The sequence below is a fragment of the Chaetodon trifascialis genome, chromosome 21 (assembly GCF_039877785.1).
Source record: "Chaetodon trifascialis isolate fChaTrf1 chromosome 21, fChaTrf1.hap1, whole genome shotgun sequence".
NCBI lineage: Eukaryota > Metazoa > Chordata > Actinopteri > Chaetodontiformes > Chaetodontidae > Chaetodon > Chaetodon trifascialis.
This window is the reverse complement of record NC_092076.1, coordinates 3047974-3073962: the sequence shown is the minus strand read 5'-3', so window position 1 is coordinate 3073962 and position 25989 is coordinate 3047974. Positions and strand designations below refer to the sequence as shown.

At 47.9% G+C, this 25989-nt stretch overlaps 1 protein-coding gene across 1 annotated transcript in view; it reads left to right on the top strand.

The window, feature by feature from the left end:
• The window catches only part of LOC139349583 (TANK-binding kinase 1-binding protein 1-like), a 49851-nt gene that overhangs the window by 6819 nt on the left and 17043 nt on the right, over positions 1-25989 (top strand). Inside the window, exons 2-4 of the mRNA XM_070990506.1 lie at positions 16483-16741; positions 20321-20446; positions 23093-23197. Of these exons, the coding sequence (XP_070846607.1) occupies positions 16499-16741; positions 20321-20446; positions 23093-23197 (474 nt within the window). The 5' untranslated portion in view covers positions 16483-16498. The remainder of the gene's footprint in view (positions 1-16482; positions 16742-20320; positions 20447-23092; positions 23198-25989) is intronic.

Sequence of the window (25989 nt, the reverse complement as noted above, 5' to 3'; positions counted from 1 at the left end):
ACACTTTCAGTTTTACCTCCAAACATAATGGCTTCGATCATTTCCTTCTCTGTGTGACAGCGATGATGGCTAAACGACAAAAATAAGACCCAAGTTGTAATATACCAGAATTTTCCTTTAATGTGGACCTTCAGGAGAGATTCGTGATCCTGGGAAACCTGATAAAAAATGAGTATCTGTGAACCGCTAACAGATGACGCTCTGGAAGCTACTGTAGCTAGCTAGCGGCGGACACACAGATAGTGTGTGCGGACGGCGTGTTTGAGTTCAGCTCAACGTCTGACTGAATTCACTCTAACCCCATTTGTGAGCTCGACGTGGAGCGAAACCAGAGCTTAAATCCAGTATCTCTGGCACGACAAACATGGCCGACTGTCTTCTTCACTGTACGAGTTGTAAGCTGCAGAAGGTAGAAGTAATAAAAAAGTTGGACATCCCTCTGAGGTTGTGGTTACATGTTGCGGAGAGAAGCACGAAGCTCTGAGGTCAATCAAAGAAATTCTGCATCGATTCAAGCTCCCTGAGCAAATTCACCTGCGTCGTGTGTTTGCAGTAACGCCGTCGACGCAGTTAAACAATGTGTGTTTGTTTGTTTTCTCCCTCTACTTTCTTTCCTCTCCATATTTTTGTTTCATTTCTTTTACGTAACCGTGGTGTAATATCTGTGGGCCAAGGCAGTGACCGCTGATTCTCTCTCTTCTCCTGCTTCTGAAAAAGCCATGGGCGGCCCACCTGCATCAAGGCTCTGCTTTGTGTCCGAGTCCTGGCTTTGGATGACTCACTTTGCCATATTCTGTCAGGGAAGAAAGCCTCACCTCTCTCCAAACTCTGCTTCGCCGCTCTCAGAAACAACGCGCTCACACCTCCCACTGCCCCGTCCCGGCTGTTCGAGAGCAACCCGCCGAGCGCCGCCGAGTCTTTTCGCCGCAGCGTCGTGGTGACGGGATGTGCGGTTTCTGCTTGAGAGGGAACCTTGAACATCGTGTGACAGCTGGCGGATGACATAACGGCGTTGTAGTTGTGCAGCTTTTGTTTTTGGAGGACACCTGGTTGCTTAGGAGACTGGAGGAATGTGATGTAACAGCAGTGTAATGTGACCACTCACTCGGTCTGCCCACTCAAGGCACCGTGCCGACCATGGAGGCATGATGTAGAGTAATATGCACAGTATGTCTGCGTGTGTGTGTGTGTGTGTGATGAGAGCAGCTAAAAGTAGGCCCATCTGTGTGACAGAGGGGCCCTGAAGTACCGACAGAGAGTTATAGTAAAAGCAGAGGAAAATAGACGAGAACAGACCTCGTGTGTGCGACAGAGGAGATATCCTGGTTTGAGAAAGAGGTAGAAAGTCCGTTTTGGGCCTGGAGTCTTCGTGCTCACGGGGGATTCACGCGGTTCTTTTTGTGTCTCAGAAAAACCAGGTTACCCACTTGCTTGTCACTCGTTAGTGGACTGCCTAAACTCCCTCCAGTGTCCCTAAAAATATCCGCTCACACTCCGAGAATGCCCCAGCAGCATTTCCTAAGAAAATGTCTTGTTGACATTTCAGAAAATGCCTGCTGCTTCAGCTCTGCCGCCGCCGTGACGTGACTCCTCTGCTTTCATCCAGTGAAACACGCCCGAAAAACGAGCCCAGTCGCCTCGCGAGTCGTCGCATCTCTCAGAACAAAGGAAGCCTGCTCCTGTCTGGAGTGAGGCCTAACAAACAAGCTGCCATCAAATTGACTCAAAGGATACAGAGAATAATTTCATCTGTGAGATAATCTTTGTGTTTGCAGCAGCGCCCGGGCACAGCGCATAGATTTCCAATAAGGACGGAGCTGAAATACAGCTAGCATCAGAGAGAGCGACAAGCAGACGAGAGAGGAAGACTTTGACGAAGCAGCGAGTATGTTTGTGTTCTGTGCTCTGCAGAGCGGAGGAGAGGCAGGCTTATGTAGGTCTGCACTTCAGTGACAATGTAAGAGAGGACCAGCTGCTTTGTGTTCACAACCTCGCACTCTTGACTTGCTTGTTGCCAGCAGACAAGCAGCTTTAGCGTCGTTTAACCGCTGCACCGCTTAAAGCCACCCTGTGGACTTTTTGACCACTAGAGGCGCTGTGGAGCGGTGTTTTGATGAGCAGGTCCCTGCCAAGTTTGTACCTTGCACTCTACAAGCTCACGTGGATACCTGACTTGATTTAGGAGAATCTATTTGCAGAAATGGAATATAATATTCATAATGTTGTAATTAGTCAGCTCTTCATAACTACAGAGGCACACCATGGCAGACTCCTCTTCCTTTAACTTAGCCAGCCGCAGGCCAGCTCCAGCAGTAACAGCTTGCCTGACTGGCAGCAAAGAAAGGATGTGAGGGGAATTGAAGGGCAGAGCAAAGACGCGAGTGGACGCAAATACAAGTGACTTTGCCGGAGACGGTGGAGCTGAAAACGTGCGTTAACTTGAGTGGAAATCTACCTGCAGCTTGATGAACCTGCTTCATAACGTGCAGACGAGAGGATAAAGCAGAGATACTGGAGGAAACTAACAATGGACCTGTAGAAGACAGCATGCTGACAATAGGATTTTCTGTTGTTTACCGACTATACCTGCACAATGCTGCGAGCATGTTCAGCCTGAACCTTGGAAATCACAGAAGCATGCAGCCATTGTGTGTTTGCAGTGTATTGAAGTAGTAAATACGGTATTTATCTTTCAAACCCTGACATGCTAACAGATTGTGGATAATGGATGTAGCCTTGTGTTGTTATGGCTCAGGGTTCAGGACGTAACATTACGAATAAGTAAAACATCCAGATATTAACACCCAAATGTTCATTTTAAATGAAATTTAAGACAGCGGTTGAAAATTAGCCACGTAGCTAACATTGACACATTTCTAATGGTGGTTTCAACCGTCATTGTTGCTGCGAAGAATCAATAAAACTCCACAGTTTTATTTGACAAACTGTTGCAGGTAAAAATACAGGTGTGCCAGAGCAAACAGCCACGATAATGTCTCCAAAATGCCCAATCATCCGAAAATTGAGGCACATTCGGTCCTGAAAACGAGACTTTTCTGTGTCATTGTCACAGTATCTCATTTAATCAGGGGCCAGGAACGTGTACGAGCACACTGTGTTTCCTGTAGGAAAGCCGTGGTCGTGCTGCTGCCTGCGTGGGCTGCTGTCCGTCGCGCTGAAAGCCAATAATCAGATGAACCGCACACAAAGGACGGAGACAATTAATTCGCAGTTCCTCGTGCAAATCGACTCGATGGTATCGATAATCCGGGAGGATCCGTCTCCACGCTGTCGCTTTCCCACACCGACCACAAGACGTCTTATGTAACACTCCTCAGAAACAATGTTTTCCAGATCTCACATCTCACTACCGGAGCTCCTACGAGATACTGCAGGTTAGAAACGAGCGAATATGAGCTGAAGACGAAGAATAGTGCACACACACACACACACGCACGCACACACACACACACACACACACACACACACACACACACACACACACACACACACACACACACACACACACACACACACACACACACACACTCTGTGCTCAAAGCTGTGCATAATATCGCCTTCTTTTCTTGTGCGGTTGATGTTACAGTCAAAGACCTTTTCTCAACACCTCTTTTATTTCACGCCAGACGATCGAGATAGAGAGGTGTTACATGTGTGCAGAAGCTTTTACTCCATGCGGACAAAGAACAAGCTTTGTGTGTGTGTGTGTGTGTGTGTGTGTGTGTGTGTGTGTGTGTGTGTGTGTGTGCGTGTGTGTGGATGAGAGGGGTTTCTTCAGTTAATGATGAGCGTGCTCTCCAGTGCAGGCCTGTGCTGAGTGAAGTCTGCTTCCAGGTCACAGTGAAAAACCTTTTTTCTTGTCTTCGTATGACTGAAGTGTGTGTCGACTGCTGCTGCACGCAGGCCTCCTTCATTACCTGCCGCGTGTGTTTAAGCGAGCGAGATCGGCCCCGTTTACGCCTTCAAACCGCCTCATTCATCGGGGTTGGACGTGCGCGGCGGTGGGACGGACACGTGCCTGAAACGTCTCCAACGATCACAAAGCTGAACGTCCGCTTCATTTCGCTTTGACTCTGGTGTGTTCTGGCAGCGTTGGTGCGTGCGGTGGGTTCACCTCTGAGCACAGTCCCTCGGCCTCTTTGGGTCGCTTCATGCTAAAAACAAACACACGGATGTAGTTGTTTCCTTAATGCAGCTCTTTGCTTGCACATTTCAAATAGTCTCACTCTGTGAACTTTTGCACGTTCCCAGGTGAATACATGTATTGTTTTTCTAACGGTTCATGTCTTCTTCCTTTGTGGACTTGCAGTCCTTTGCTTTTTATCTGTCTTTAGATTTTTCTTCTTGCTATTTTTGTTGTTACGCAGCAAAACACTGAGGCACATTCCTCATGCTTTTAAGTGAAAACCTACTTTGCAATGAACCGATTCTGATTCTAAATACAAGTGAAATGAAGGTTTTATGTGTCATATGTCAGAGGTGGGACAAACATCCTGTTCATGAAGTGAAGTTCCAAACTTTGGGTTTCGACAGTAACAGTAAACAGTAAAATATAAATGCAGAAAAATGATGAAAGGATTTTAAATTACTTTCAAATAAACTGATTGAATGGAAAAGTCTCATGAGCTCAGAAAAAACAGCTGTTTACAGAGTTTATTTAGCTGAAGATGGAGGACAAGCTTCTCTTCATCCTTCACTTTATTACAAATATTCAAGACCAAAATTGCCAAGTTTGGAGAAACGTGGTTTTCATTGAACAGAAAAGTGTGAAAGGTTGTGGAGCGACGTATGAAGCTGCATGAAGGAAAACACTCAAGTAAGTGCATTGAATTTCTACTTAAATACTTAAGCAAGTGTACTTAGTTTCTTTCCACCTCTGCAGTTACTGTCCTGTGTGTGTGCGTGTGTGTGTGTGTGTGTGTGTGTGCGTGCATGTTTGTGTGTGTGACATTCAGACTGACTCCACTCTCTTCACCATGATCTGACTTCAGTGGAGTACATTTCCAAAGCCCCTTACTCCTTCCTCCACCCCCTCACTGTCTTTTGATTGCCCCGACACACACACACACACACACACACACACACACACACACACACACACACACACACACACACACACACACACACACACACACACACACACACACACACACACACACACACACACACACACACACACACTGACATATGTACACATGCACACACATGCTCTGAACACTCCAGTCTTTGTGAGTAGATGAGCATCACAGGGCAATCAAAGGGGGGAGGGTTTAATGTGTGTGTGTGTGTGTGTGTGTGTGTGTGTGTGTGTGTGTGTGTGTGTGTGTGTACTGAGGAAAAGGAGAGTGGCCTTCAGTGGCAGCGTCCTTTACCAAGGACAGCGACTTTCATTAAAGTAATGTACTAACGCCTCGACAACGAGGCACACGTGCAGCTGCAGCGTGCACACACACACACACACGTGCACACACACACACACACACACACACATGTGCACACACACATGTGCACACGCACACGCACACTCCATTGTTTCTCTAATGACACCTTGATGAGCAGAGGTATACCCACGGTGTACAGAGGATGTCACTCACGTGCAAACATCATGAGCGCACATGCTCCGCTCCCACAATGCACTGCACATGTTTATCATATATTCTTTCTGATCCAAGCCAGCGCGCTCTCCTCCCTCACGCGTCAGCTTGTCTCTGGAATCATCCAACACGCAGCGGCGGCGGCAGCAGCAGCATGCACCATTAATTAATCAGCAGACACAGATTGTCATATCAGCGCCGGGAGCCAATTAAACACTCGGTTATATTTTCTCTCTTAAGCAGGTTTTTAATTCTTAAAATAACAGAGGTCGCCGTCGGAATTAACACGTTTTCTGCAGCTGCTTTGAGCCGTTTTCATTGGATATGATTGGATTTGAGGGTTATGTAATTTAGATGTGGAACAAAGATTTTTTTATATTATCCAGCTGTCTTTTCGTGAACCCTTGTTTGCATAAAACCACGTTGCGGTGAGCATTTTATGATGCATCTGTGTGGGCATGACTGTTACGCACGCTTTGTGCGTTTTCTGTGCATCTGGTGTCTCAAGAAATTTCCACTTGGGAGCAATTAGTTAGCTTGGACTGGGGATGAAATTGAAACCTGAAAATAAATAAACACATAAGGAATGTGTTTGCTAGTGTAACAGCTGTGTTTATAGATGCTCTGTATGTATTATTTTTCTTCTAATGCATCTTTGCTGTACCATCTTTAGCTATTTGTGTGTGAGAGTGCGTGTGTGACTATCAGTCTGTCTTTTAGTCAGTGCACGACAGCAGAACAGACACGTTGGAGGAGGATGTGATGTTCTGTGAAGCGCACGAGCTTTTAGATGCAGGGCGAACAAGACAAGAGCGAGAGCCAAGTACGAGTCAGGGCCACCGGCGCTGGAATGATTTGAGCTGCTCCTGCTGTCAGGGCCTCCGGCTGGCGTTAACGTATGAATTCACCGTGAGGCGGAAGCTCGCAGAGGTGTGTGTGTCCGTGTGATGGGATCTGACTGATGCTGCTTTCCACGTCAAGGCTGTGAAATCATAGCACGCCGTACTGCTTTGCATTACAGCGTCTTCCTCGCCACCTGATCCTCCCTCGCAGCAGGTCAGGAGAACTCAGTCGACAAATTCAGCATCACTAAACGCAACCATGAGCAGAACCACACTGCGCGTTTCACTGCTGAATAACTGCAAAGCGCTGATAAATAAACCATGAGGCTCATCACACCCCGCAGAGGGTTGGCCGTCTTTGTGCTCCTCGGTGAAGGCCGCTGCTCTGATGTCAGAAAGCTTCACTCTAAATCAGATCTGCAGTATTTTCATTATCCAAGTGTTGATCGTTTGTCACATTAATTAATTAAGAAGTGAAAAATTACCATCGTCGGTTTTATTGGACCAACAATCCTAATCCAGCGTTCCTCTTGAACCAGCGAGAGTTTGACATGTTAGCTGATAAATGTGTCACGTTTCAAAGAAGAACAAACACATTCATCCAAACAAAAATGTTGATTCATAAAGAATAATCCAGTCAATAAACTCGGTCTAATGGTGGCTAATGTTAGCAAACGTCCTGGCGTCATGACTGTACTCGCTTATGTTTTATCTTTTACACTTCATGTGTTCCCAGTAGAACAAGCTGATAAGACAACGTTCGCCATATAAAACTGTCATGGTGAATGTTTTAGCTAACAGCTGCTTATCTAGACACCCAGCAGTTATTTAGCAACATTAGCATCGATCTGGAGTCGTCTTTCTGGCCTCCTGAAGTTCACCGGGAACTGTGTGGTTTGCTGCTGAGCAGGTCGTGCACGGCGGGTTTATCTGAGCTTTTTGTCCTGAAAACAGCTGGAACTGCAGCTGGAAGGTGACGCGAGCAGCTCAGAAAACCAAAACGTTGAGCTGAAAGACGCTAAAGGTTCTGTAGAGCTCTGCCATCGTACGCTTGATCCCTGATCAGGAGGAGCTTCAGATATGTCCACCTGCCCTCCTGTGAGGCATCCACCGCTCTCACACTTCGTCTTGTTGTGCGTCTCGTGTCCGCGGCGGCCATCTTTTACTCCATCCTGCCGGTGTGGTAACTGTCACTCTCTCTTAATGTGCTTTGTGAAAGCAGAGATGAAATTACAGACTTTGTTTCAGTGCGAAAGGCGTTCGTGCTCGTGAGTCATCCGAGCGGCTCACCTCTGAGCGTCGTACGTGTTTGTGACTGCATGTGGTCGTGGCTGAGCAGCGAGGCTGAGCGAGGCTGGTGACACCAGGGTGGGCTTTAATTGCAGCCGGAGGAAGAAAAAAAGTCACTCTTATCTCGTCCTCTTCGTCTTTTTCTCTCCGGTCTTTGCTCCTGGGCTGCGGCTTAGCTCGACTTTGACTCACATTTCAGAGCGAGGCAATCCAAGTATCGGATTGGTCGTAGTATTAATGAGGAGATTAATGTCTTTTGTGGGGAAGGTTCTCATTCAAAGTCAAGATAGAGGGTTTTTCTCCCCTCTGCTCAGGGGGGCTGTGATGAACTTTGCTGCTGAATACCAAGATGGATGAACGACAGCGAGAGAGAGCAATAGAGGAAGAGGAGAGGGGGTGGTGGGAAAAATTGGAAGGAATCGGCGGTTCGCCACGGCTCCGGTGGAAGAAAGATGAGGGGAGGACGAGAGGAAAGAGCGACGGAGCAGACAGAAAACAGAGAGTGGAGGAAAAAATAAAAAATAAAGCAACACAGCTCATTGTCTCCATCCTGCCCCTGCCATCAATCTCCAGAATGGCAGCTGCCTTACTCACACTCACACACACACACACACACACACACGCACGCACGCACGCACGCACGCACGCACGCACGCACGCACGCGCACACACACTCTGCCCGCCTGCCTACGCGGCTGATTCCCCGAGTGATGAATCATGGCGCGGTATGGCACGGCACAGCGCGGCGTTTGTTAGAGCTGGTGTTTTTGTGCTGTGCTGACAGCCTGTAGAAGCGCCTCGTATTGCCTGTGTGTGTGTGTGTGTGTGTGTGTGTGTGTGTGTGGACAGTAGAGGCACGTGTGGTGAGGCCGGAGCTGAGCGCTGTGTGTGTGTGTGTGTGTGTGTGTGTGTGTGTGTGTGTGTGTGTGTGTGTGTGTGTGTGTGTGTGTACATGTGTTTTAAGAGAACACAGTGTCTTGTAGGTACTGTAACAGAGTCTGAACGCCTCGCAGCAACAACAGCTTTATTTAACAGAGCAGAACAGACACAGAGCTGCTCTTTAACTCATGAAACACTCCTCGTCATGGAGCATATTGGATTATTGTGCATTCATTAGCTGGCTTTTATTAGTTTCTGTAATTAAACATGAGCATTGAGGATACAAATCAGGGTTTGGTCGCCACTGAGGGTTCAGGATTGTCTTTTAAGGGAGAATTGAGGGGTTTAAAGTGCACTTGTTTAAATAGACTTATTCACGGGACAGAAGAGACAGAAGAAGACGGCCGTTAGCAAGCTTTAGAAATAATTTACGATGAAGGAAACGCATCAAACATGATCAGACCTGCTGGATGGTAAATTATTGGGAACGTATCGGTATTAGAGCTGATTTTAACACGTTTGAGCCTGTTCTACATTAAAAAAGACGCATCAAACTGTGCGATACAAATAAATCACAAAAGCATTGTGTATATTAATTATAGTTCAGTGCAAGTGTCTTTGGTTTGAATGAGGAAATATCTGCTCTCTGAATCTGATTCAGGACCAGCGTCTGACAGAACGAATCAATGATGGTTCAGAAACATCATGACAGACGCAGCGGCTCAGCTTTGCCTCCTCTTCAGAGTTAAAGTTATTAGACTGGTTACAAAGGAGGACTCGGCTCAATGGTTTGTTTCCTTTGAGGTTCACACCATCCAAAATCTGCTTTATGTAACAGTCTGATGCTGTAAAACTATCAGAAATACTCCGTTCCTGTCTGTTACTCTGAATACTGGCACTCAAACATCCACTGTATTTCCTGAAAGGCGCCTCCTCCCTGCTGGTACTCGCAGAGGGCTGAAACAAACACTGTTACGACCTGTCTGACAGCTATCAGAGGTGTTTACCCACAACGCCGTCTCCAGGAGACCCTGCTGTCCGTCATCACCTCTGATGACGGACAGCTGAGGAGGTGGGCGGAGCCAACCGGGTCTCACCTCCCACCCAACCTCCCGTCAATGCTGGAGGTGACGGCCTGAACTATGGCCGTGCTGCACGTGATGAATTCAGCATCCAGCGTCCCTAAAAGTTAATACTTCTACTTAAGTAAAGAATCTGAATCCTTCTTCCACCACTGCACTTTACTACACTGTGACTTTTACTTTAAGTACACCTTGATGATAATAAAGGATCTGAATACATTTTCCACCGTTGCTAAAGAGTTTTATCATGACGTGCATCAGTAAGTACTGCCTGTCTCTCTTTACACGCACGCACGCACGCACACAGAGCGTGTTTCCTGTTTGCACTGATGCCACTGTGTCCTTGTCCTGACACACACATAAAACACACTCTTTTTTCACTGACTTCCACACTGATGCACATGCGCTGGATCCACACACACAGACACACACACACACACACAGTGACACCCCACCTGCTGCCATGTTAATTGCCTCTCAGTGTGTGTCGGACCGTCCAGCTCCGGCCTTGTTCAATGCCAAAGGAGACCTCTGCAGAGGAAAACAGGTGCAGCGGTGCGACGCTCGGCATTATGGGAGCATTTGGCGGATGAGCGCGGGGCAGAGAGGGAGGCGCCACCTCCCCGCCCCGAGCGCTCCGTTCGCGGACACACCGTCTGAGTCAGAGGTGCCAAACGTCCGGCCAGTGGGGATCACAGGGCGGCGTCGAGAGGAGCTGGACTGTTTAGCGGCGGCAGACAGAGAGGAGGGAGAGAAAACAAAGAGCAAGAGGAGGCGATGTTCAGAGGAAGAGCAGCACTTTGAAATGCATTAACCGCTGAGGGAAGGTAGAGGGGCAGAGAGAGAGGAAAGTGGTTGCATCTCCCTCGAACAAGATCCAACATTAACATCAAACAGCGCGGGGACTCGCTCGCCGGCTTCCCTCTTTGATCCTGGTTCTGTTATCACCGCTAAACCCGGCCTTGACCCAGCCGCCGCCGCTCCTCTGTTCTCATGCATTCATGCTCCGGGATGCACACGAAAACATGCGTTAAGCACAAGAAAGACGCACACGGGCTTTTATTTCCTTTAGTGTCACCAAAGAAAGGATCGAGAGAGAATGAATGAACATCTGTAAGAAGAGATTTACACATTATAATCGACTGCGATCCACGATAATCTGACACAGACACAAACAGATCCCTGCTGGGAGAGCAATCATCTGCTGCTGCAGACCTCGAAGGATCCCCAAAATATGATTAGCGGCAGGTCTGGGATCTGATTGGGCTGCTCTTGCAGAGACTTTGGTGTATTGTACTCGAGCGTTTGCAGTATTGCAGCTTCTCTTTTGAGGTTAAATACACAGTTTCATGATATTTCACGAGCTCGCTCTGCTGTCATGAGGCTGAAGTTGGAGATAAGTGATTTTTTGTTGTAGCAGATCTTTTATCGTGGGCGTTGGAGCCATTCATGCAATAGAGACATTTTTCCAAGAAGCTGATATTTCGCTTGGTTTAATTAGCCGAGGACTCACAGATCTGTGGTTGTAGCTTCTCCATCTTTGACCCTGCTCGTGTTCTGCATGTGGACCGTGTTGTCGGCGTGTTTCGTTCTGTGTTTCTGAACAGTTGTAATCGTTGTAATGAAGAATGTGGAGTTTTATTGGAGCACGTGTGGATGATTTGTTTGGCTTCAGCGGCCACTCGAGGAGATTAAAGCCCTTTAAAGACATGGGATCTTTAACAGTCGAGCTCCATCCATCTGCAGAAGTAATGGCTCTCTGGTATTCAACCGTCTTCATTTAAATGTTTCATAATGGCTCCATTTAGGCCGGCATTACGGATGGAGATGCAGTGATATTCGGCAGAGAGAGAGTGTGATCTGTGGCGCCGTGCTGGAAAATGAAGAGTGATCTCAGTTCCCTCTCAGGCTGCAGCAGTGATGGATTTTAACACTTGTTTTGCAGTTGAGTGGTTATCTCCATGGCTTCATTTATGACTCACTGATTAATGATTCTTATGAATGTCATCAGTTACAAGACAAGATGTAGAATTCTGCTGCCTGTTTTATACAAGGCGACAGCGTCCAAGCTCGGTCTACAAGACGGAGCCTGCTGGATGTGGGCTGCATGCTAACGCCGGCATGCTAATGGGCTGATGCTAAGCAGGTATGATGCTAACCATGCTCTGCCTTCATTCAGCCTGTTAGCATGCTAACAGTTGCTAATTAGCACATGCTGTTTCACTTGGGATGTTTGGGATATTTCTTGACTTTCCATCCAGACAGTTTGGACCAAAGTATACATCACACATGCTGTTCTGTGAGCTGTTCATGAAAGCTGCAAATTAAGGAGGACTGATGTTTTTTTTCCTCATTTTTGCTGACAAAAAGTCACTGACGACAGACTTTTATAACTGAGGCGAGCCACTGTTTCCACACAGAAATACACTGAATGAGTAAAGTTACTGCGAGCGCCGTCTTTCACTGAGCTGGTCACCAGACGAGATGCGTCAGAGTCTGTTCAGCTTATCTTCTGTTGAGCATCTCCTGTAATTCATTAATTGAACTGAAGCTTTGACATTGACGTGACAGCATTCGGAAAGCGTCCTCAGGCTCGACCTCGTCACATTATTGTGACTCGGTCAGATATCAGACCTGCATGTGACTCTGCCACAACATGCAGGTAATGAACAGATAGCTTTGCCACTCAGGTCGTGGCTCAGCCCTGCATACGATGAGGGGAGTGATGCTGTAATCCCTGGAGGGAGGGGAAAAGGGGGCAGGGGAGTGGGAGAGGTGGCCTCAGCGGGACAGCGTACGCCATGTGGGCTGCAGGTAATGTACGACTTCCTGTGGTAATCGCCGTAATGAAGCAGGGAGCTGGTCGGGAGCGAAGCGTACGCGTTGGCTTCCACGGTGCGCTGCGGCCCCGAGAGCCTCAGCAAATGAGCTCAGAGATCCGGGAGATGGAGTGGATGGTGACTGGGAGGGGGGGGGGGGGCTGGATGGAGCCGGATGAGGGATATTTTGGGTGGAGGAGCAGAGAGCGAGAAAGGGATCGGAGAGGAGAAGCTTAGTGTGATAAATGCCTCATTTCTGTGCTGCCAATGAGAACAGCACAGACAAAATGGACATCCTCGTGTCCCCGTCCTTTATTTTATCCGGTCTGAGGCCACATTTGGACATCTGTCATTGGCCGCCGCAGCGTCTCTACTGAAGCATGGATGTTTCCTGTGGATGTAGCTTGCCGGTGTTATCTTGCAGGGGTATATCCTGTGAATATCCTCCAAACCGTTGAATCAAATATCCACCTGGCAGTCTTATCAGATTTCTGGTCCATTATGTCCTCCAGCCTGAATGTAGGCAGATGTTTGCTGCTTCCAGAGGATTTTTATGGAAATGTGGTCAGCAGATAGAACAAGGTGAAGGCTCAGCCCTTTAATATACATGAACCCACTGCGGCTCCTCCGGTGTGATGCCGAGCGGATTTCCAGTATTATTTGCAGGTAATTTCTAGACCAAATGTGAAAACAGAGCACAGTTAGCAGAGCTGTGCCGATGAAGCCTTTGGTAATCACAGCACTCCTGCAGGCTGAAACTGAATGAAGGCGGTTTGAGCCAACATCCCACCTGAGCGCCTTGGACCTCATCCAAGAAGTCCTCATGTCGAAATGAGGAAATAGGTTGTTTATTATTGCCTTCAACCCATTTCCAAACATGGGGAAAGTCATGGTCATGATGAGCTTAATGCAACTCAGGTTTTTTGTTTTGTTTTTGTGGAACAAAATCAACACGAGCTCCAGCATGACCACCTTCAGCTGTTATGGGGTCCAACAATTGCCGACCTAAATATTCAGATGATACTAACATTGCTCCTCATGTGTTGAAGTCGCATTTGTGTCCATTTAAAAATCTGGCTCCTTAGCAGATAAATGCACCTCCATGGTGAGGTTTTAGAGGGTTTTTTTGCCGCCTTCTTCTGCTGAAAACGAATCTGTGAGAGCAGCGAGAGTGAACCAACACAGTAAAGTTGTGGGCTGGAGCTCAGCTCGAGGCTCCGAGCAGAGGGGAGCTGCAGATTCAGGTGATAATCCGCTGTAGCTTCATCAGTAAGAATTATCTTCCTCTGTCTTTTGCTCCACTTGTACTAAAAAATATTGATTGATAGCTCTTTTTAGCAGCACCTGCTTTTCCAGCGTACACTCACTGAGCGCTGATATGATGTTAGAAGGACGGCGTGTTCGCCAGAGACACCTGCATCGGCTCATCACAGCACCTGAATGCCTTCCCAGTGTAACCAGCAGCCTTCGGGCAGCTGGCAGGTGACCGGCTCAGTCCGTCTGTGCATGTGTCGACTGTTTGATCGTTTTTGTCCACACGTGCATTTTCTCTCAGTGCGATTCTTCCTCTGTGTATTCTTTGGCAGCATGTGCACAGACGTGTGTGTGTGTGTGTGTGTGTGTGTGTGTGTGTGTGTGTGTGTGTGTGTGTGTGTGTGCTGGCCTGTGCATGTGGGAGTGCTTTTGGATCATCCTGTTAGAGCGGCTAGGAAAAGAGATTGGCTGAGGCTTTATCCCCCTCTCTCTTAAAACACAAGGAAAATAGCAGCGTGGAGGAAGGGAGCAGATGAAAATAGCTCAGTAGGCAATCGCTGACTCACAAGGCAATGCTGGGTGTCAGAAAGGCATCCATTCCAGTATGCATCAAATCAACTCGCTGTTGTGTAACTCCCTCAGCACCCGTAAATCAAACCGCTCTCAGAGTGCCGAGCTACCGTCTAGTATGACTTTTGTGCACATGTCCTCTCCGCGGCTGCACAGAAAAAGGGAGGTGACAGCACAGGTGCCATTTATCACTTCTGACAGCACTGCTGGGAGTCTTTGGGGCCGGGGGGGTGGACCGGGGCCGCTTGGCCGTGACGTAGCGTGGTCAGCTAACTACCCAGCTCATTCATCACGCCACTCACGGAGCGTGGGCTGTCAGAGCTCATGTTTTTTTAAGTACTGTGAAATGGAACAAGAGCGTGAAGCAGACACGTATGTAAATCAGCCTGATTAACACAGCCGCCAACACGCACCTGTAGGGCAGCGCTCAGCAGAAATGACGTGTAGTTACTGCAAAAGAGAGGCACAAAAGAACTGAACCTCTTCAGGCTAAGAGGTGGATCGGCTCGGGAAAATTAATGTTTACGTGCACACAAGTAGGTTGGTAATGATGAGGGGCAGACCCTGCAGCCTGGGTATGTGTGTGCACATGTAAACATGGTTGCAGAAACCTGGAAAAACCCAGCTTTGAGAGACCGGATCGCTGTCCGTGTTCAGGTGCATCCTCGACTCAAAAGATGTGCTTTACTTTCTGTCCTGAAAGTAAAGCTCTGCTAATGCAGAGGATGAGCTGCACTGTTGCTCTCGTCTTCTGTTACTGATAATTAGACGGAGACGCTAAAGCCAGAAAAGTGGCAACTTCAGCAGTTTGTGACAGCAGCCAAAAAACCAGCTGTTCAGGTGACTCTTGGTACAGAGATGAAACGATCAGAAAGCTGGTGAGTCTGAGGGTGCGTTCAGAGTCAGCGCAGACTTTCACTGTGCTGCCTGAAGGACGGGCCAAGGACGCTGAAGATGTCTTCATTGTCCATTGTGTCAGTTTTACGAACATTTCACAAAATACAAAAGAAACACAAGGAAGCCTTTGCTTTAACGGGGCTGTAATCAGTATTTTTTCTAAAGAAGTATGACACGACGATGTGAAAGGTCGCTCGTGATGAACTATCAAATGAATCTGCAGCTCCTCTTGGCTTTAACGCGACTTTCAGCTCATTGTTTAGCTGCCCGGCCACAACTTTGCTGTTGGTTCATTTTTGGCCACTTCCAGCTCCTCTCGGTGAAAAAGCTCTTAAAGCTCAGAGCACACTTTCTGCTCAGCACAATGAGTTTTGGCGACGGAAAAGGCTCAGAGGAACGCTGATACATCTCAGCCCCCCGGAGACACCGAATCTGAGTGTAGCACTGAAAGCTAAGTGCATGAAAAAACATGTGGCTGAGGGGCGCAGTGGTTTAAAAATATTTGGGAAGTGCAGCTCCAGACTGTTGTGCAGTCTGTGTTCATCAGCAGCAATGTGCAGACGTTAGCTATAGCAGCATACGCACGCAGTGTGTGTGCGCAGAGTGCAGCTGTGCAGCGCGTGTGTGACTCTTGACTGATCTTAAAACTTGCCAAGGTCTCCAGCTCTTTCTGTTGCTTCCCTCTGGAGCGCATTCATGAAGCGTACATTCACGACTCGCAGCCATGAAGCCTTGAGTTGAGGCGAAACATCGTCTCTTCACTTCGTGCCACGCAGGGCGAATTTGCATTTCTCCACAGCATCCAGCTTCACCTTCAGTCTGAACAAAAGTTCAGCATGAAAGAGGCAGATGAATAATCAGGTTCGGAGCAAGCGTGATTAAAAGCAGAGCGCCCACAAACACGCTCGGTGTGACAGCTGATAATTGTACCTGCGTGTGAAGCGATAAGGCGGCGAGTCGTCTCCAGATTTCCACAGCGTCCCTCCGTCTTCCTCCTGTCTCTGCACCCTCTTTGCTTTTGAATATTTTACATTGTGTGCACCAGCAGTCCAACCGCTCTCAGTCCAAGTCTGCTTTGTTCTTCTTTGTTTGCTGCGAGTCGCTGCCCGCGTGATGTTTTTAGCGCTGACAGCCGACCCCGCCAGAATCAGGAAATGTGGGGCTTTTTTGGAACATCTAATTGAATGGCCGTTTAATAATTAACAAGCAAACAACTGTCTGCGTCTGTCCTCAGGTTGAGGCTCTGAGTGATGCAGTCTCTGTTCGGCGGAGGGGAGCTGGGGCTTCTGGGAGGAGGCGGCGACACAGGGGGCCTGAAGGAGGATGGCTGCGGCAGCGTGGCGTGGCACTCCTCCACCCTGCCCCCCGACGACGTCTACTCAGCCTCCCACTTCGCCCTCATCACCGCCTATCAGGACATCAAGACGAGGCTGGCCTGCCTGGAGCGAGAGAACACCAGCATCAAGAGGAAGCTGAAGATCTATGAGATCAAGGTGAAGGGTTTTCACGTCAAAGCCAAATATTACTCCTGCAAACTAATTCTCAGTGTTTTTGTCCTTGTTGGCATCAGACAGAAGGTCTCCAGCACCGACAAGGACAAGGCTGGTTTGTTTGTTGATTTATGGAAGGGGAGTGAGCCATCCACCTTCAGCTTTTCCACGTCTGCTCAGGCAGTCAGATTGTACACAGAGACAAGAGGACAGAAAGCTTTGGCGGGCTTTGATCCTGAACATGAAACCATTCAGGCTGCTCAAGTTTGATTCATGTTTATGTAAAAATATATCGAGTCCCGTTTGTAACAGCAGGGAAACCTGGAGGTAAGGTGCTGAATTTAAATAGCTTGTTGTTATTTGAGCAGCAGCCCAAAGTCTGCAGATGCTCATGTTATCTGTGGAAGTTGCAGCCAGAACATTTGGTTTTATACACTTGATTAATTGGTTGGGAAAACAGTTGCAGACTAATCAATGAACTGAAAAGCCGCTGCAGCTCCGGTCAGTGTGCTTCAAATAAAGATGCTGCTGGGTTATAACGCTGGTAAGGCAGGTAAGCAGTGACTGGGCAGGTGTGAAGGTGAGAGAGGAAGCAGGGTTTAGTGCAGAGGAGCTGAGGCCGATATCCTGATTGGAGCAATCATCGCACCTCAACCGTTCAGAACACGTCACATGAGCTCATAGCTTGCTGGTGGAAGCATCCTGCGCGCATTCACACCTGCGCTGACAGGTGTGTTACATGTCACCTGCTAACACCAGGTTCAAATGTCGTCATGTTACTGTGTTATTCAAAGCCGAGCTGGGCCTCGATCGATAGCGAGGAGTCGCACAGCTGAACTGGGAGTGATCAATCTTCTTAAGGTAATTAGATAACATGAAGATGAGTCCCCATGTGTGACTGCACGTTTTATCACCACACAGCTTTAACTTCCCCTCACTGAGTTTATCTTAGCCTTAAACCCCCCGACACCGACAACGCTGGTCCGCTTAATTGTGTCAAAATACGTGAATCTATTGGCGAAATCGACCAGGAGTCAGCGGGGAAACAGCAGCTGCACATGAAAGATGGTGATGTCAAAGGGCTGCACAGAGCTCAGAGGGGCTCCTCCGGGGGGGTCATGAGGGTTCAGACAGAGGAAACAGTTTCACCATTAAGAAGTCAAAATGTTACTCTGGATCTAAAAGTATCAGCTCAAAGTTTGATGCATGAAGTCAGCGGCACGGTGAATATCTCTGCACAGCCAGGCCTGTTTGCTCGGCGCTGGAAATCAGACGACTTTTCGGTTGGATGAGGCAGCAGGTGAAGCAGAAATCCACCTCCGAGCAGAAGCCGGGCCAGCGGACAGATATGCAGGGGGAAGGTAGGGCGGAGGAGCGGAAAGGAATAGCGTGGGAGGACAGAAAGTGGAAAAATAAGCAGAAAGAGGGAGTTAAATAGGCGGAAGGAGAGCAAGACACAGAAAAAGGAAGAGAAATGAGGCAGTAAAAGGAGATAATGGTGCAAAAGCAACGGGGAGATGAATAGCTGAAATTAAGAACAAAGAAGGATGAAAGAGAAAAAATCCACTCCTGGAAATTCTTCTTATCATCATTAGTCTGTGCTGTTCCAGGAATTATACCGTGCATACCAAGCTGTACCCGCGTCCCCTCCGCCGGCGTCGCCTAGTTTCACTTCAGGTGCACGAGGACTTTCAGCTGCTGCTGGTGATGCTGCACAGAGACGTATCAATAGCCAGACGAGAGGAAGGAGAGCTTCAAATGACAAAAACTTCTGAAAGAGGCCGCTGTGTTTGAAATGCTGAGGAAGACGATTCCAGCACGAGGCGAGCTGCTGCAGCGTTACGGTCTGCGAGGGAGGGAAACTGAGGCGTCTGTGGTGTTCTGTGCAAACAGCGGCTGCAGAAAGCTTTGATTCAGGGTCAGAGGTCAGCGTCAAAGTGGGATGTTTTAATGCATTTTCATATATTTAATGGGTTTAATGCACAGAGTGTCATTTCTGATGAGAGGGGATGTGACAGGTGACCACGAAGTGCAGAAAATTAGAGATTTCTGTGGGTTAAAACTAAATATGTGACACAGTTCTTGTCGTTTTCAGACATTTGAATGCAGAAATGTCTTTAAAAAGGATTCTTCCAGCGAAGGGTGAGAACGTTTGACGGAGAGGCAGTTTGACTTTCCTCTCTTGATGCATGTGTCAGTGCAGAAATCCTGCATCTTTCAGCGAGCAGCTGTTCCTGGAGGCTGCAGGCTTCCTCGTTGGTTCTGGGCCCGTTCCCTGAGAGACAGGTGTTGGTTTTAGGAGAGCAGGTGCAGATGCTGGCTGTTCAGAGGGAGCTGTCACACCTGCGCCTCTGTAAATACAGCATGTGTCCTTTTTTTAAAAAACTTTGGATGATCAATCGAAACAATGCGGACGTCCCAGTATTGACTCCTGATAGGTCCAAATCTCCACGTGGACAGATCATTCACCCACTTGAAAAAATCTGGGTTTTCTATTATTTTAAGCTTTTTCTTGAGGAGAAAGTGCTGCTGACGCCTGAGTGCAGCTGCTGTAATGATGCAGATGGGAGCGCTCCCTCCCGCTTCGAACGCGAGGTTGTTCTCCAGAGTTCTCCGTTTTCGGCAGCGTGAGGATTCTCGGGGCCCCTCGGGGGGCTTTGCCCACGTTGTGAACATTTACTGTTAAACTGTGCAGAGAGGCGTTGTGCTAAATGGAAAAGGGTTGTTTGCTCCTCAAATAGACGGCGCATCGGCGGCGATGGCTTCACACAGAAAACGAAGGCACTCTAAATGTAAATGTGTTCATTTAGGTTAAAGCAGTTATATAACTCGTGTTTCAAAAACGGCAGTTTAGCACGAAAACCACATGAATAAAAAAAAACTATAGAACAAATCACTTTAAAAGTAAAACAGCAGTACAGCCCATAAACACGTAGAATTACACTTACATAATCATAGCTGCACATAATGTGATTATTCCTGCATGTTTTAGACGTTTTCATGTAGAGTCAGAGCTGCACTTCTGTTCCTCTGTATGAATACGATTTACCTTCTGACTGATGAGTCTTAACGAGGCCATACGATCAGTGTTTTTTCCTTAGAGGGTTTAAAACCTGCTTGCTTCAACCTAAACATGTGATTTTCTGGTGATTTTGAAAACATATAGATCATCTTCCAGAGATGGACAGAGGAGCTGACGGATGGCCGAACAGCAGCAGAGTGACAGACTCCCCCCCAGACTGAGGGGTGAAATTAGAAAATACAATTAAAGCAGCCGTCACATTTATTTTTTAGCAGAACTGAAAACTAAAATCTAGTTCACGAGCAGAAAAAAACATGACTTTAGTTAAAACAGCCTGATCCTCTGAGTGATATCTGGGCCAAACAGAATTTTCAGTTGATGCAAGATGAATCTTTAATGATCCCAGTGTGAAATCATCAAAAAATTGCAGAACGCAGCGGGAGAAAGAACACAAACAAACAAAAATTAGAAATAAGCAAAAGTGTTCAGTCGCTGTGTTATTTTACCGCCTCGCTCTCTCAAGCACATCCTGATTGTTGCGTGTCTAATTTTGTCTGCAGTTTCCAATGATCAGCGAGTTCGGGGAGAACACCAACTCGTACTGCTCCTTTGAGAGCAAGGAGACGGCGCTGCTGCACTCCGAAAACGGCAACCTGCAGCAGAGAGTCAACGTCCTGACCCACGAGGTAAGGAGGGACGAAGAGGGAGGACGAGCGGACTGAGAGGAAGATCCACTTCACTGTGTCCACTCAGACACGCTGGGTAGAATAAAAACCTTATCACACCGAAGGTTTTTCTTGAATTCTGCAGAAATCCCTCCCTGCATGCGAATTAATTGAATTAAAAGTGAATTGAGGCCAAGCCTGGTGGACGTACGCCGAAAGACGTCCAGAACTAATTAAGCACTAAAGCTGCTGTCCAAGCAAAATTACTGAGATGGGCTGTTTTTAAGGAACCATCCAAGCAGCGCTGTGACATGGGAGTTTCACTCTGAGATGCAGCATAATTGACTTTGCAGCATGCGTCCACCTCCAGAAGGAAAAACATACATAACACATGCAGAGTGATTTAGAATAAGGCAGCATCTCAAAAAACGCACGACTGGGGTTCAGTTTTACTACTTTTCTACTGCATCCTTGAATGCAGCATCACCCCCTCGCCTGTAACTCCAGCGTTTCTAAGGAGGGGAAGAAGAAATAGGAACGAGTGAACAGGAAGGCAGCAGCACGGCCGGCAGAGGCGGCGTTAGAAAGAGCCATGGAGCAAGAAGGAGGAAGGAAATGGTTTATGGGAGCAGCAGAGACGATTAGCGGCGGACGCACAAGGTCACACGGCGCTGACACCGGCCATTCAGAGTGATGAAATGTGCCACGGCTGGCTGAGCATGCTCTGTAGGGACACGCGCACACACACGCGCGCACACACACACCATCCTCCCTTTTGGTGGAGCGGTGACTTGCAGTTATCAAGGAGACAGAGGTGACATATTTCCTGTCTGAGGCGGCATTAAAGGAATTTAAAGGTCTCAAAGCCAAAAATGGCGTCAAAGGTTTTCTGTCAAAAGGCAGAGAAAAGTGAACCTGAAGCGCTTCTCCTCACAAACCGAGTCATGTGACACCAAGGCCACGAGCCGAGCGCGTCACCCGGGAACATGCAGAGCGCTGAAGCATCAGCTGACCTGAGGCCGTTAACGAGAGTCCTGCTTCAGGAGCTGGTCTGGACGCCATGTTTGTGTTCCTCAGAGCTTCATCAGCTCAGCTTTGTGTTTATATTCTGCTTATTCATATATTACACAATCAACGAGGGGTTAATAGAGGCCCGGCGTGCCTCTCAGGTTAATCATGACGACGCCTGAGGCCAAGACGACCAGAGGCATGAAAGAAGTTCTGGTTTCTCTAATTCTCCAATGAGCCAGTGTGCAAACAGAGAACAAAAATGATGTTTTCCATCATTTGAGGTTTGACTGGGGCTCTCTTGGGCAGCACGGTGGAGCAGCAGGTAGTGTGCGTGCCTTACAACAAGAAGGTCGCTGGTTCGATCCCCGGGTTGGGCCTTTCTGTGTGAAGTTTGCATTTTCTTCCCGTGCATGCGTGGGTTCTCTCCGGGCTCTCCGGCTTCCTCCGGCACCAGTTCAGGGTGTACCCCGCCTACCCCGCTGACCGCCGGGACAGGCTCCAGCTCCCCCGCAACCCCAGAAAGGGATAGTCAGGTATAGACAATGGATGGATGGATGGTGCTCTCTTCTTCTGCAGTGGTTTCATGGCAGCTCACTGGAGAAGTAGCGCCACCTACTGTTCAGCCTGATGCACCCAGCTCCTAACATTCATGTAGCAGTAGCGAATGGAAACAGGCGTTGATTTGCATGACAATTCAAGGATTTTTGGTTAAAATTTGCACGAGATTTGGATGCAACAGTAGAGATGGCAGCTAAAATAAGATCTTAATAGTAGGAATAGTCCCATTTTAGCTTGAACAGTCATATCAGGTGTTTTTTTAACCGCTGCTGGTAGAGGACAAATTCGGCTGAAAACACTCTCCAGCTTTGAACCGTATAAAACAAACCTTCACATCGTGATGATGAGGACAGCTTTAGAGTTTAGTTTTCTTTTTAATTGACAGAAATGGAGCTGTGGAGTAATCCTCCTCCCCTCAGTCACGATACCGCCGGCAGGCCGTCCTCACCTCGGTGCCAGCTCTCGACGAGCATATGTTACCATAGACACGCTGAATAGGCCTCGGCGCTCCGGCGCGCTGCAGCGATGCACCTCTTTGTCCTCGCCGGCTCTGCTTATCTCGCTCCCTTAATGCTGCTCCCACTCGCTTTCTCTGCGTTGTCTAAAGTGAACAAATTCTTCAGCAGCAGCAACAACAAAAAAAAAACTTCTGTGTCCTCGTCCCGCTTCAAACGTCTCCTCATTTCACTCAATCTGTGCGTCGCCGCCCTCAGATCTGTCAGAAAGCATGTGGTTACGGCATCCAGCGACATTCGACCCCCTCATTATGCCACAGCGTGAGGAGAACAGACCAGCGAGACGTCAAGAGATCCGCCTTTCTAAATACTGTAGTGTTGAAGATTGAAAACATGTTTTATCGCTGTGGAGGCTTTGCTTCGTGCGTGCTGAGGTGTCAGGATTTCGGTGTCCTAAATTTTGCTCGGTTACATAACAATTTCTTAAGAGACGCATTTGATGACTCTGGCAATGGAAGTTTTTGCTGTTTTATTCCCTCTCCTGCTTTGTGAGGAAGTTTGAAAACTGACAAAGAAGAGGAAAAAGTAAATGTATGTCAAGCTTTTTTTTTCTCAGCTTCTCTTTCTCTGTGTGTCGCTTCAGCTCCAGAAGAGGAAGGAGCGAGAGGAGCAGCTGGAGGACGTGATCCAGGCCTACGAGAAGATTCACATGGAGAAGAGCAACCTCCAGAGGGACCTCGACAAGATGGTCAGAGGCGTGACTCAGTTCGCCGCGCCGTGCTTCGGTTATGTGACAGCGGCTTCGGCCATATGGCTCGTTAATGAGAGCTCATAGTTCACGCTCTGCTGAGGGGGGCGAACGTGTCAAAGTTGGCATTGCTGACATCGCGAAGAGGCGATGAACATGAGATCACATCTAAGTCCACAAATACACTATATGGCCAAAAGTATGTGGACACCCATGTGCGTATGTGTTGGTGGACTTCTGGTCTGGAGCTGTTTTTGGGATTTGGTCAGCTCCATAAAGGACATTTCACAGTTTGGTGTTCTTGACTGGCCTGCACGCACCGCTTCCCAACACCTTTGGCTTGAACTGGATCACCGACTATAAGCCAGACCTGATCACCCAAAATCAGTGTTGGATATCTCCTGCAGCCAGCCTCCAAAAGCTGGTGGAAAGCCTGAAAGCAGGACACTTTTGTAGCAGCGCATTCATGAGCTTAGTTTGGAAATAATCATCTATGGGTGTCCACAGACTTTTGGCCACGTACTGTATCTGTTGTTCAGCATGTTTTTTACAGGTTACACTGAAACTAGCTGTGAAATGAGTCATTTAAATGTAATAAAGTGGTGGAAAATGAAGAAAATATAACACAATATTCAAACGATTCAGTGCGGCGCTTCTTTAAAGGACACGTTCGCGTTTTTCCACATCTTAAAACAACACATGCCCTCATGTACATGGAGAGTGCTTTAATTGATCCTCCTGACTCTACTCGCTGTTCAAACATCCTTTCATAAAGCAAACTGAACGGAGGCGATGGGGGACAAAGTCCTCTTTCCAAAGCTCAAAGCGAGACAAAGCGAGTGGACGTCTGACAAAGTGAAAGTGGTTTTAGTGTGAAGCCTCTTTCACTCAAACCGTGTTTGAAACTGAAGCAGCAGAGGCTGAAACATCCAGACTTTCAGGCCTTTCAGTGCGGCTCGCGCTGCAGACACGCTGCGTGTCCCAAAATGCAACAGAATCTTTAATTAGACATTAAGTCCAGTTTTCAGCAAAGCTCGCTGTTAAAAAGGATTATTTTCTCAGACTTTACAAAGTTCCCTTCAGAGCCACAAAGACTTTCTATAACTGAGAGCCTGAACGGAGACGCAGGACAAAAACAGGCTCAGTTTACTTGTCGTGAGCGCTCACATCGACGGATCAACCCCTGCTGATGTCATCAGGGTGATCTCGGATTGGCTGCGGCGACTAAATATCAGAAGCAAAAACCTGCACTTCAAGCTGGAGACGTGGCGTAAAATGCAGGTGTTTTCCAGGCCAGGGGGCGCCAGCGAAGTGTGGAATCAGGTTGCACTATGGGAAATGTAGTTTCACTCATACCTTCAGAGGATGGTCTGTCCACCTCGTTCCATGCAACCTGCATCTGAATATGTGACCAAAAACCACAGAAAACCATAGAAATCCTGTATATCCAGCAGCCATGTTTCTCTGGAACAGATTCCTCCCGATGACCTCAGAGGGGTCATATTTTACATTTTAAAGGATTCAGTCTGCAAACTGTAAATAATGGGTAATAACCGGTTTTCCTCTCCTCACGTTCCTTTAACGTTTGGCACTCTGAAAGTACGACGACGAAGAAGAAAGACACTTGAGGAAATGAATGGCTTTGACTGCACTTTAGGCGACGGCGCTCCTTTCAGAGTAATTCCCGTCTGCGTGAACGTTTCTCATCGCTTCTTATTCCGAGTCAACAGCCCTTCAGAGAGGAGAGTCCTTTCAGAGCCGCTCACTGAAGTTTCTCCCCTGACGCTGTGCACTTGATGCTTTTTGGCTGTCAGGGAACAGTTTGGATTCAGTAAATTATTCTAATTGTTTTTGCTGAAGTTGCTGAATTCCCATCATTTTAAACACACCAGAATCAGCTTCATGGATGTGTAACTGCGAGAGTCTCATTCTTTGAACACGTTTCTGTTGCTGGTTGCAAATCACAGTCGATCCAGACCAGGTAGACGCTTCCAACTGAACAGATTGGCTGGCTGCTCCTCCTCAGAGCCCCTCTGTGATAATAAACCGTCTCATATGAGAGCGAAGTCCGTTGAGCAGCTCTCGCCGAGCAGCATCAGCGGTTTTAACGCGGTCGGGGTGATTAAGGGATGAGGTGCGCCAAAGATGTCTGACAGTGTCAGTGTCACCTGAGGCTGCGGCTCCGACTGCCTGCAGTGACCTTTAACCTTCCAACATGCACCTGCTTGCAGATCTACAGCTGCAAGTCCCAGAAAAGCTTGTAGAAAATATAAATAAAACTGAATTCAGTCATTTACAAATGAGTTTCACGAATTGTCCCTGAGTCCATGTACTAATCTCATTCTCAGGTTTTACACGGCGTTCAAACTTTTCTGGAATAAAGGTTGTAAATGACGTTCACTCTTTCCTCTAATATTTTCAGGAGGGCTAACGAACACCCACACCGCCCTTGACTTCCATCTCCACCGCTCTGCCCTCCTCCCCCGTTTCTGCTCAATCTGTGGATGTGAACAGAAGCACACGAGCGCTGACATGCATGTAGATCTGCACACATGACGGCGTCAGCGCAGCAGATGACGAACCACAGTAAAAGGAGGAATCGCTCTCTGCTTGAACTGTTTTTACAAACGTTGCCGTGAGACGAGGGGATGGTTTGAAGTCCCTCATGATCTGTTCTGTAACACGTCGAACACTCGTGTCGATGAAGGCCAAACTGGCCCGTGTTCATGGCTGTTTTCCACCAGCACACGCGTCAAACTTTTTGATGGACGGATAGATGAAATGTCAGTGCC